Source organism: Maylandia zebra, linkage group LG7 (assembly GCF_041146795.1).
Source record: "Maylandia zebra isolate NMK-2024a linkage group LG7, Mzebra_GT3a, whole genome shotgun sequence".
Taxonomy (NCBI): Eukaryota; Metazoa; Chordata; class Actinopteri; order Cichliformes; family Cichlidae; genus Maylandia; species Maylandia zebra.
Genome location: NC_135173.1, coordinates 67,339,578 through 67,351,238, shown reverse-complemented (window position 1 = coordinate 67,351,238; position 11,661 = coordinate 67,339,578). Strand labels below are relative to the sequence as shown.

Below are 11,661 nucleotides of genomic sequence, written 5' to 3'. Positions count from 1 at the left end.
CTGACTGGTAAATACCCAAACTCTTTACTCCTCTGCTCCTGTACGATGGGAGATTTTACCCTGGAGTCATCTTTGTTAAAACCAGCAGCAGTTTAATATTTTTAACTATGCTTTGAAAGTGTTTTCTTCAAATGGGAATTTAGAGTTGAAACGTGTTGTATTCAGCAGCCAGAGGCTAAATCCTGCCCTTCACTAACTTTAATACATTTTGACCTGCCAGGTTGTAGCTGTGGTCCGGTGCACAGAAGAGTGCACCTCTGCTGCATTTGCAATAAAAAGCTGACCAACGCAGAATGAAACTTAAAGGGAAGTTGGTGCCGGAGACAAAGAGAAACCTGTGCATGGATCTTCTCTCTTGATTTGTTGCAGGGAGGCTGCAGGGAGTCACTGAGCTCAAAGGAGTGTGTAGCTACGGCACAACAAGCAGTTTCTTTGAGCCGAATATAAAAGTGACGGAGCTTTATGTGCAGGTAAGTTGTAAGACTACGCCCGTTGTCCAGCGTGCTGTTGCCTAAATAACAAAGAAAACAATGACCCTGTCATGTCTGCGTCAGTCTTGAAAGGACAAACAGCATAATTATGCAGTTGCCACTTTAAAATAATCCTTCTTGTCAGTGGAAATTCTTTGTCATTTCCCAACGCGGACACTTGCAGCATGCTCTCATTTATGAGAAACTGGTGGAGTTTCTACGCCCAAAGATAACGATCTTTCCTCAAATGCATTCTTTTGTAAAAACAAACTCACAGTGAAGAATGTGAAGGTGGACACGTATCAGTGCCACTCTGTTAACCTGCTTAACCTGCAGTAACCGAACATTCAAGAGATTCCCCACCCCACCCCCGAATGCACAGACCGAGTGGATAGCTCACAAAATGTGTCTTTTTTCACAACAAATTCTCTCTTAATGTCCATGAAAGAACTAGAAAAGCTGATCACGTCCTTGATTGTTAACGTGAGCTTGTCCATTGCTCAAATGAGCTGAGCTTTAAATCAGCAGAAATAAAAAGCTAAGTGTTTCTTTAATACAGCAGTTAAATGTGGAATCAGCTGCTGCCACTGGGTCCAGTTTTACACGTTTGTATGAAAGTATATTTAAAGCTCCAGAAAAGTTTCATTTACCCCTAAAGATGCAAAATGCTCTTCATGCTTCGTTAGAAACTGCATTACTTATAAATGTGGAAATTATATATTTATTATTATTTATTTTTAAAAAAGGAGAACACTGAGGTCGATTAGCTCAGAACTTTGTTTTATATCTTCTCTTTGAACAAGATAGAAATTTAGGGGTAACGTGGCCTTACAAACCTATTACACACAGCCTATTCAGTTCATAGGCTGTGTCTATGAACTAAAATTAGTTGAAACAATTGGTTAACATTTCTGTTTTTACGTTTGACTACGCACGTTTAGCTTCATTTCTGCAGTTCCACAATAGTATGTGTGTTTTATCCCTGGTATGAAAAATGTTCAGCTGCTGACGGGACAGAGTTCTTTGGAGTCGTGATGCAAAAACAACCTTTATCTTCACGGCGATGTCACACAGACACACTGAACACTGATTCTGAGGAATGCTTGACTTAACAAACACTGGTTGTTGCACAATCACAAAGCAGAACATGAACATATTTCAGTCTTCTTCTTCCTCCTGCTCCCTTCAGGGGGCGCCACAGCAGATCATCAGCCGCCATCTCCTCCTATCCCAGCATCCTCCTCTGTCACACCAACCCTCTGCATGTCCTCCGTCACTGCGTCCTTTGAGGTCTTCCTCTTTTCCTCCTGCCTGGCAGCTCCATCTTCATCACTCTGTCCAGTATATCCACTGTCCTTCATTCCCTGCTCGGTCATCTCTTTTCACTTCCTGTGTCATTGTCTTTTATTTTCTTATCTCTAGTCTATGTCAGAGCGCCTGTTTCCAGGCCCCGTCTGCGGTCTCCAGTTCCTTGTGCCTTTGGATTTTCTCCCTTTTGGACTTTTCACTTTTGCCCATTGGGACTTTGTTTTGTTTTCTCATTGTTTGTTAAATCTCACCTGTTTTCCATGTCTGCATTTTCACATCTCAAAGTGATATTTGAGTCAATTTCAGGGCCTGTAAAGAAGTTTAATCAGTAATTCAGCTTCTACCAGGTTCTGACTGTGAGCCTCAATTACACATACAGTCGGGGAAGATGGCCCCGCCCCTCCCTGAGCCTGGTTCTGCTGGAGGTTTCTTCCTGTTAAAAGGGAGTTTTTCCTTCCCACTGTCGCCAAAGTGCTGCTCATAGGGGGTCACATGATTGTTGGATTTTTCTCTGTATGTAGTATTGGATTGTCTACCTTAGAAGAGGAAAGCAGGTATTTGTTAGACCTTTCTCAACTTCAACACATTCTGTATACATGTTCTTCTACATGAGGTGTATATGTACAGTGGCAAGTGTTCATATTTTCTGCTTGTGAAGTTGTGTCTCATTGTTGTTTTTTAAATTCTTCAAATGCAGTCATCACTTCAAACTATTCACAGTAAATGATTTTTTGTTTCTATGGGCGGAGTCTCCAACTTTGTGATTGCAGCCTTTTCTTAGAACATAAATCTGTGTGTAATCCACCAGTTTAACGTATCCTTCCAGTTACTTTGGAAGCTCTCACACTCAGACCTCTGAGCCGAATCTGAAACTTCCTTTTTGAGAGATTTCAGGTTCAGCTCATCAGAGCTTCCAGATGAAGTTCATCCCAGTTTAATTCTGATACCACTTACAGGGTCTTTGTGATAAATCCTTAAAGTATTTTTCTGGAAAGATCTCAGCTTTAAGGGCTTCTCATCCATCTCACCCATCATCAGCTTTAGACCCAGTTCCAGCTTCTGAATGCTTGACTGTCTTCCAACAGTTTGAGCCAGTGTCTTATTCTGCTTTAAAAGATATAATTGATCATCTCAAAATCTCTGGTTCCCCGCATGATATTCTTTCTTCTTGTTTCTTTAAGGAAGCTTTACATGTTATTGGTCCTTGTATCTTATCTCTGCTGAATGCATCATTGTCATCAGGTTGTGTACCGTCTCTCTAAGCATGCTGTTGTGCAACCTATTATGAAAAAGAAAAATCTTGACCCTAATGCTCTCACTAACTACAGGCCGATCTCCAAACTCCCTTTTATTTCCAAAATATTGTAAAAGGTAGTTCTAAAACAACTTCAGGCCTTTTTAGATGCAAATGGTATTAATGACAAGTTTCAGTCTGGTTTGAAACCTCGCCCCAGCACAGAGACAGCCTTACTTAGAGTTTTTAATGATCTTCTTTTAACTGCTGACTCTGGATATTCTGTGGTCTTAGTTTTACTTGACTTGTCTGCTGCTTTGGTTAACCACAACATTCTTCTATCAAGAGTGGAACATGTTGTTGGTCTCAAAGGTTTTATCTTGGTTTAAATCCTACCTCTCAGAGAGGTCGTTCTCTGTTGCTATGGGGCAACACTCCTCGGCTTCTGCCCCTATTTATTGTGGTGTGCCTCAAGGGTCCGTGCTCGGTCCTGCTCTCTTCTCTTTGTACATGTTGCCCTTGGGATAAATTTTTAGTAAATACAACATCTCCTTTCACTGTTATGCTGATGATATCCAGATTTATTCACCTTTGAAATCTGATGTGACTGCTTCTTTGCAACCTCTGTTCAACTGCTTGCATGAAGTTAAAATTTGGTTATCACATAATTTTCTTACATTGAACGAGACCGAAATCATAGTCTTTGGTAGTCACACTCCGCTAAACCAGTTAGCTGATGCCCTAGGCCCTCTCGCTAGCCATCTCTCGCCCACTGTAAGGAACCTCGGAGTGTTCCTGGAGGGCTCTTTTAAACTCGAGAAACAGGTCTCCACTGTGGTAAAAAACAGCTTTTACCAGTTGCGTCAGATATCCAAAGCAAAGCCGTTCCTTCCTTTAAAAGATCTTGAAAAGCTTATCCACGCATTTATTACATCCAGATCGGACTACTGTAACTCCCTCTACTCGGGCCTCCAACACTCCTCTCTTTGCCGGCTCCAGTTAATTCAAAATGCAGCTGCGCGTCTTTTAACAGGTATGAGAATTCATGAACACATAACTCCAATGTTAGCCATTTTACATTGGCTCCCTGTTAAATATCGCAAAGATTTTAAAATTCTTTTGTTCACTTTTAATATTCTGAATAATTTAGCGCCCAGCTATCTGAACTACTCCACTCATACAATCCCAACAGAGCAGATCGTCCAATCACAGGCTCCTAGCACAACCTAGGTCTCGAATGAAGTCGAGAGGTGACCGGGCCTTTGCATCCGTGGCACCCAGACTCTGGAATAACCTCCCTGTTCATGTTCGTACTGCCGAGTCGATCCAGTCTTTTAAATCACGTCTTAAAACTTATCTTTTTACTTTGGCTTTTGATTCTAACTAGTTGGTCTAGCTTGTTGTGTTGTTACCTATTGTTTGTTGTCCTGTTTTATTGTTTGTTTTAATTGTCTCATGCTTATACTGACTGTGAAGCACTATGGTCAACACTGTTGTTTTAATATGTGCTATATAAATAAATTTCGATTTGATTTTGATTTGAATTCAGTCTAGTTAAGTTTACTTCTCCATGGCACCGTTACAGTTCTGTTACCTTTCTTTCCTTACAGTTCACCATGGATAAGCTGGTCTCCGAACTTTTCGGCCTCTGCCCAACCATCATCGAGATGTATGACAATATGAAGGACAATGACGAACGCTGCAGGCGGATTGCTGACAGGGTCAGAGCTTTGGAGGGACTGGTTTTAACCGTCAAAGAAAGGGGATCAGGCAGAAACTCTGGCGCTGTGGAGAAAGCGCTGAAGGAACTCCACACCATCTTGAAACATGCTGAGAAACTGGTGTCAAAATTCTCAAAAAATAATCGGCTTAAGCAGTTCATGATGTCAGGCAGCATTGGAGCAAAGTTCAGCGAGGTGAACCAAAGACTCACTGAGAACTTCCAGATGCTTTCTGGAGCTCTGCAGGTTGAGCAGAGCAACATACTGCACAAGGTGTATGAAACTGTTTTAGGGCGCCCCTACACACCGCTGCCTAACCCCCCATGTCCTACGTTTTCCCCAGCAGCACCGCCTATCCCCTCTCCTCCCGTGCCTGCCGCCTACATCATGGCACCCATGCGGGCTTCGACGCCTGTTCTGGCCCAGCCTTTCTGCAAAACTACAACAGTTCGCGTTCTTGTCTCCAATAACATGCCCCCGATGCCCGTCATTAGGACCATCAGCCCTGTTTCTGTCGTCAGAACTGTTTCACCGATGGGTTTTCGGCTCTACTAGTTTGGCCAGTCGCTTTGCATGATTTGTGATCAATAATAATCCCTATTTAATCCTCATGGGCCTTCATTCCTCCTGGAAGGTCTTCTTGACTGGGAAGCTGTGAAGGTAACTTTCATTCTCGAGAAATTCTTTTGTAAAAGAAATACTACTTTTTTTTCACGATTAAATAGATTTGAGAGGGATTCAAAAACAAACAATTTTAATAAAGTTTTGTGAAACAATGAAATTATTCCTTGCTGAAATGAGTGCACACATATTTATTCTCTTTCACATTGTTATGTAATTTGTGTCCTCTTGTCCTAGTGCTAAATGAATCTCTAATAAATCAAGGAGCCTATGTGTGTCTGTGTGGTTTTCATCTAATTTAACAATCGTTCATCTGATCTGCTTCAAACTGTGCAGTCTGAGGATGCAGCGTGGTGATCAACAGTCATGTCATGGTCCTGCGGCCATGACTCAGTGACTTTGTGTTTATGTTCTTTATTGTTATTATTCTCTTTATTATTCTTGGGCTGTTTTGGGATGGTTTGTGTTTTGGGATTTTAGATACTGGGTTTTGGGTTTGTGCTCCCTCTGTTGGTCCCTGGTGTTAGTGTTCCCCTGTCTCGTCAGGTTAATCAGGTCCAGCTGTTTCCCCCACCTGTGTGTGATTTCCCAGTGTCTCTTTGTGTACTTATAGTGTGTGTTTTCCTCTGCTCCTCGTCGCGTCGTCTGTGTTCATACCCTGTGAAATCCCCTGCGTGCTCTCCCTGCTGTTCTCCCTTCATGTTCAGGTTTGCCACTCCTTTGTGTAGTTTCACCCAGTTTAGTTCATCCTTAGTTCTGTTTTGCCATCTCCACTTTATGTTTGATATTGTCAATAAATCGCCTTCACATCTGAGTAAGTGCTGAATTTGAGTCCTCCTTTCCACTCTTCACACGGCCGCTGCCCCGGACCGTGACAAGTCATTGGCTAATAACGTAGCACTACACCCTCTCGTCCAATCGCATAAGCCCATGAAATGTCCCCTGGCTTCACGGACAGGGTTTACGTTGGAATAAGTTGGACAAATCTTTTAAAAGTTGCCAAGAAATATCTCCCACTAATGTTTCTGTCGCATCGGTGAGCTGAAACGCCAAACTAGTCGGATCGAGTGTTCAGCTGTTGCAGAGAAACACTGAGCCGGATGAAAAACCTTTCCTGCGTTTCTGTTTTCTTCTTCTTTTCTGGAATTAAAATTCACAGTGAAAACACCACAAAGATCAAGAATAATACATTCGTAGGACTTTTATACTTTTACACATCACATATAAATCAAGTTGAAGAATGAAGCACATCATGAGCTAGTTAATTATAATAATCTCAAATATTTTAAACTTTGTGATTTCAGAGGTTTAACAAAGTTTCCTATAATGTGTGGTCTGATCTTCATTGCAGGACACAGTAGAACGTGTTATTTTCTTGGGCTGAATTTGATGCCACTCCTTTCTGTGTCTCCTCCAGTGTCTCCTCCTGCTCTGCTAATTTTGCCTCCAGCTTGGACATTTTTTTCTCGTTTATCCAGCTTCATCTCCCGATCGATGTGTAGAGCCCCAGACAGCGATATGTAGTCATCAGTGAGGCTCTTGTTCAGATTTTCAAACTCTTCCACATCTGATTCATCTTGTGAGCCTCTGTGAATTTGATGTTCAGTAGTTCAGCTTTCTGCAAAGTCTCTAGGAAATTCTCCAGAGCTTTTTTCACATCAGACAGCTGAACTTCCTTCCTCTGGTCGAGGAAAAACACCAGTTTCCACAGAGCTTCAAGTCTTTTCACGACGAGGGGAGCCTGGATCTCCAACTTCCTAACTGGCAGACCACAGGCAGTAAGGATGGGCGGACATGTCTCAGCCTCCACCACTCTCAGCACTGGAGCCCCCCAGGGGTGTGTTCTGAGCCCCCTGCTGTACTCTTTGTACACATATGACTGTGTGGCCACTACCAGCTCCACCACCATCATCAAGTTTGCTGACGACACCGTCGTGGTGGGCCTGATCTCTGATAACAACGAGACGGCCTACCTGAAGGAGATTAGGAATCTGGAGAACTGGTGCCAGAGGAACAACCTCCTTCTAAACGTCAGTAAGACAAAGGAGCTGATAGTGGACTTCAGCACTAAGCAGGAGAGGAACTACCAGACCCCCGTCATCAACGAGTGCCCAGTGGAGAGAGTGGACAGCTTCAAATACCTCGGAGTTCACATCACGCAGGACCTGTCATGGTCCTGTCACATCAACACCGTGGTGAAAAAGGCCCGACAGCGTCTCTACCACCTCAGACGCTTGAGAGACTTCCAACTGCCCTCCAAGGTGCTCAGGAACTTTTACTCCTGCACCATAGAGAGCATCCTGGCGGGAAACATCTTAACCTGGTTCGGGAACAGCACCATGCAGGACAGACGAGCTCTACAGAGGGTTGTGCGGTCAGCTGAGCGCACCATCCGCTCCGAGCTCCCTGACCTGCACTCAATCTACAGCAGGCGGTGCTGGACCAAGGCCAGGAAGATCGTGAAGGACCTCAGCCATCCCAACAACAGACTGTTCTCTCTGCTGAGGTCAGGAAAGCGATTCCGCTCCCTGAAGACCAACACAGAGAGACTGAGGAGGAGCTTCTTCCCGCAGGCGATACGGTCTCTCAATCACACCACCACACAGTACTGACCCACACATACAGTTCTTACACACACTGGACTTTCTGGACTTTGGTTTCACTTCATTACTTAAATCACGCTGCTGTTATTGTGTATATATTTATTTATATTTCTTCATACATTCTTATATAGTTCTATATTGTGTATTTTGTTGTACAGTTATTTTATTTTCAACTTTAATTTATATATTTTATCTTATTCTCCCAGTTAAATTTACCCTTCATTCTAATTTGTGTTGTACAGTTATTTCATTTTTAACCTTAATTTATATTTTATTCCTTCCTAGTTAAATTTACCCTTTTTAATTTTTCATATTTATTTCCTATCTTATTCATAGCCTTTTCCTTTTTTGTTTTCTTTAGGTCACGAGCAGTTGTCCAAGCATTTCACTACATATCGTACTGTGTATGACTGTGTACGTGACAAATAAAATTTGAATTTGCTGGACATTATCCTTCATCTTCTCAATCGTTCTGTGAACATCCTTGAATGTCGTCATTATTTCCTTGTTCAGCTGAAGAGACATGTGCCAGGGAACAAAATGTTTTTATTCAGCCCTCAATGAGTCACATTCAAATTATAATGACTAGGATTGCTGAATCTCTGAACCTCACGTTGAGCGCACATGGACTCCTCAGCGACCACTTTCACAAAGAAAACAGTTTCCTGCTCTGCTTTTGAACGTCTGGTGTCCTGGTGCAGCCACAACAACCTGGTGCTGAATGCCCAGAAGACAGTGGAGATTATTGTGGACTTCAGGAAGCACACAGCTCCACTCCCCCCCCATCATCCTGACTGACACCCCCATCACCTCTGTGGACTCATTCCGCTTCCTGGGTACCACCATCACTCAGGACCTGAAGTGGGAGCCCACCATCACCTCCGTCATCAAGAAAGCCCAGCAGAGGATGTACTTCCTGAGGCAGCTGAAGAAATTCAACCTGCCAACACGGACGATGATGCAATTCTACACCGCAATCATCGAGTCCATCCTCACCTCCTCCATCACCGTGCGGTACGCTGGAGCCACTATCAGGGACAAACAGACTGCAGCGTGTTGTGCGCTCTGCTGAGAAGGTGATTGGCTGTCACTCTAAAAAGTAATTAATGGGATCTTTAGTCATTACTTACATATATATGTTGTTGTGAAATGAAAAATCAAGTTCATAAATACTGTTAGACTTCCTAATTAAAATTTTTATTTTATTGAGTTCGGGTGACACATAAATTATGCCTCTTTACTCAATATATAATCGTGATTTGTCTGAATTTAAAATCTTCTTTTAATCAAAAAACAATATAATTTTAAGTTCTGTCGATGTAAAATACAACTTGATGACGTGTAAACAGCTCACAGTTCCCTTCTTCTACACAAGCGGACATATTCAACAGCACGTGTTCAAGGTTTATCAAGAGCTGTGTTCATCGCGAACGGTGAGTAATTTTATGCGAAATTACACATATCTGCAGTCGCTCTGGATTTTGTTAGTTTACTTTAAAACAACGACGTAACATACATAACATACATCTTAGCTTGCCCCCGCGTTTGTGTGAAAGGCTAGAAGACCTTCAGTCTAGATCGAGAAGGAGAAGGAGAAGAGGGCAGTTCGGTAATGAGCTTTGTTGAAAATGTGATCAGAAGAGAGAGGCTAATACCTGATGGCACTGACCCACAAATACAACGGGCTCACCGATCCCTCGGTCCTAAGCCAGGTGCTGATGCCGCTCTCCGTTCCATTGTCGTCTGTTTTCTTCCGTTCAAAACAAAGGAAACCGTCCTCAGAAACGCATGGCAGAAGAAGATCCTCGTCAAAGACAAACCCATCGATTTTGACCATGATTATACTGCCACGGTAGTACAACAGCGCCGTGCACATAGAGAAGTGAAAAGCGCACTTAAACAAAAGGGCATACGATTCCAATTCTCTCCAGGGTTTAATTAGAGCCCCCGGGCTCGGTGTGAATAATGCAGCACCTGAGCGCACCTGAGCGGCCTGCTCGAGCAGAACGAGGAGCCGCAGGGAGGCCGAGAGAGCACCACCTCCAGAGGGAGAGAGAGGGTGGTGAAAGGGTTTGAAAGAGTAACATCATAACATCTGAAGGTTTTCATGTCACTCTAATGATGTCCTGACAGAACCACGAGGGGCATCAGAAACATCTGTGTCACACCTGTCCATCACTACATCTGTGTTAGTGACACTGCTGGAAGAATCCAGATTGCTTTGATTATTGTTTCCTTCCATTTTGTTTGCACTAACACTGCAAGCATCAGACTAAATCATACTTATTATTTATGACCCCACAGCACCATATCACCCTATTAGAGCACTTCGCTCTCGCTCTGCAGGCCTACTTGTTGTTCCTAGAGTATTTAAAAGTAGAATGGGAGGCAGAGCCTTCAGTTTTCAGGCCCCTCTTCTGTGGAACCAGCTTCCAGTTTGGATTCAGGAGACAGACACTATCTCTAATTTCAAGATTAGGCTTCAAACTTTCCTTTTTGCTAAAGCATATAGTTAGGGCTGGACCAGGTGACCCTGAATCCTCCCTTAGTTATGCTGCAATAGACGTAGGCTGCCGGGGATTCCCATGATGCATTGAGTTTTTCTTCTTCACTCACTATGTGTTAACAGACCTCTATGCATTGAATCATATCTGTTATTAACCTCTGTCTCTCTTCCACAGCATGTCTTTATCCTGTCTTCCTTCTCTCACCCCAACCAATCACAGCAGATGGCCCCGCCCCTCCCTGAGCCTGGTTCTGCTGGAGGTTTCTTCCTGTTAAAAGGGAGTTTTTCCTTCCCACTGTCGCCAAAGTGCTGCTCACATGTCATTGTTGGAGTTTCTCTTTTGTCTCTTTATTATCATAAGGTTCTTACTCTACAATATAAAGTACCTGGAGGCAACTGTTGTTGTTTTTTCTGTATAAATAAAAGTGAACTGAGTTGAATGTAATTTGGTTGAACAGGAAATTCACATCATGGATCTGGAGCAGCTGTGTGATGATGTCATGTCAACATGGACCAAAACCTCTGAGGGATGTTTCCAGAAACTTTTTAAATTTGTGCCACAAATGACTAAAGCAGAAGAGAGCTCAGACTCAGCTTCACTGTCATTCAGCCATTTGACATGATATGAATGAAAAACAGATTCTCTGTCCAGGACCTGGGTCTGAGCGACCCAGGGTCCATGAGCATTTATGACTCTTGTTATATGATATGTGTTTGTTTCTGCATTGTGCTGCTGTTCCTGTGTCTATGATGTTGGAGACCTCACCTGCTCAACCGCCTGCCATAACCACGCCACCATCACTTTACCTACCTGTTGCTGCTGCATCACCGTCCAATCTACCCCCAGTGGCTGCTACACCACCATCATTTCCACTGCCTGCAGCTGCCACACCAGCACGGCCTGCGTGTCACAAACCACCTGCAGTGCTTCGCCATGGGCCATCGGAGCTCTTACGTGGCTGGACCTACTACAAGGCTGTCATCAGATCACTGGCCGGCCACCAGAACTGCTATGCCACAGCTGCCAGACCTGTGGCAGGCCGCTCGAGCTGTTTTCCTGCCGTCACCGTCCATCGGGCCAGCTGCCAAAACTGTGGCAGAACTGTGGTTGATTTTTTCAGTTTTTTGGGGACTGTTTTGACAGCGCTGCTGGACGTGCGGTCGGACTTTGAAACCGTTGGGATTAGGGGCTCTGTTT

The 11,661-nt window shown here is 43.6% G+C and overlaps 1 protein-coding gene across 3 annotated transcripts; it reads left to right on the top strand.

Moving 5' to 3' along the window:
• The first annotated feature begins 219 nt into the window (after window positions 1–219).
• LOC106676971 (mixed lineage kinase domain-like protein) lies at window positions 220–6,166 on the top strand. Of its 3 annotated transcripts, none has more exons than XR_013099754.1 (2): window positions 220–470; window positions 4,623–6,166. XR_013099754.1 is itself a non-coding variant. In XM_076887104.1 (2 exons), exons 1-2 carry the CDS (start codon window positions 4,250–4,252, stop codon window positions 5,286–5,288), a joined length of 735 nt encoding a protein of 244 aa, XP_076743219.1. In that variant the 5' UTR covers window positions 4,182–4,249; the 3' UTR covers window positions 5,289–6,166. The 3 variants fall into 3 exon arrangements, 1 of the variants encoding a protein (XP_076743219.1); XR_013099753.1 differs by lacking the exon at window positions 220–470 and adding an exon at window positions 3,918–4,045; XM_076887104.1 differs by lacking the exon at window positions 220–470 and adding an exon at window positions 4,182–4,318.
• Window positions 6,167–11,661: the final 5,495 nt, after the last annotated feature.

Bases quoted from the DNA above. Each gene is read 5' to 3' on its own strand.
- LOC106676971 (XM_076887104.1), top strand. From the start codon at position 4,250: ATGAAGTCGAGAGGTGACCGGGCCTTTGCATCCGTGGCACCCAGACTC. The intron at 4,319-4,622 runs GTTCGTACTGCC...CTTTCCTTACAG, and splicing joins GGAATAACCTCCCTGTTCAT to TTCACCATGGATAAGCTGGT.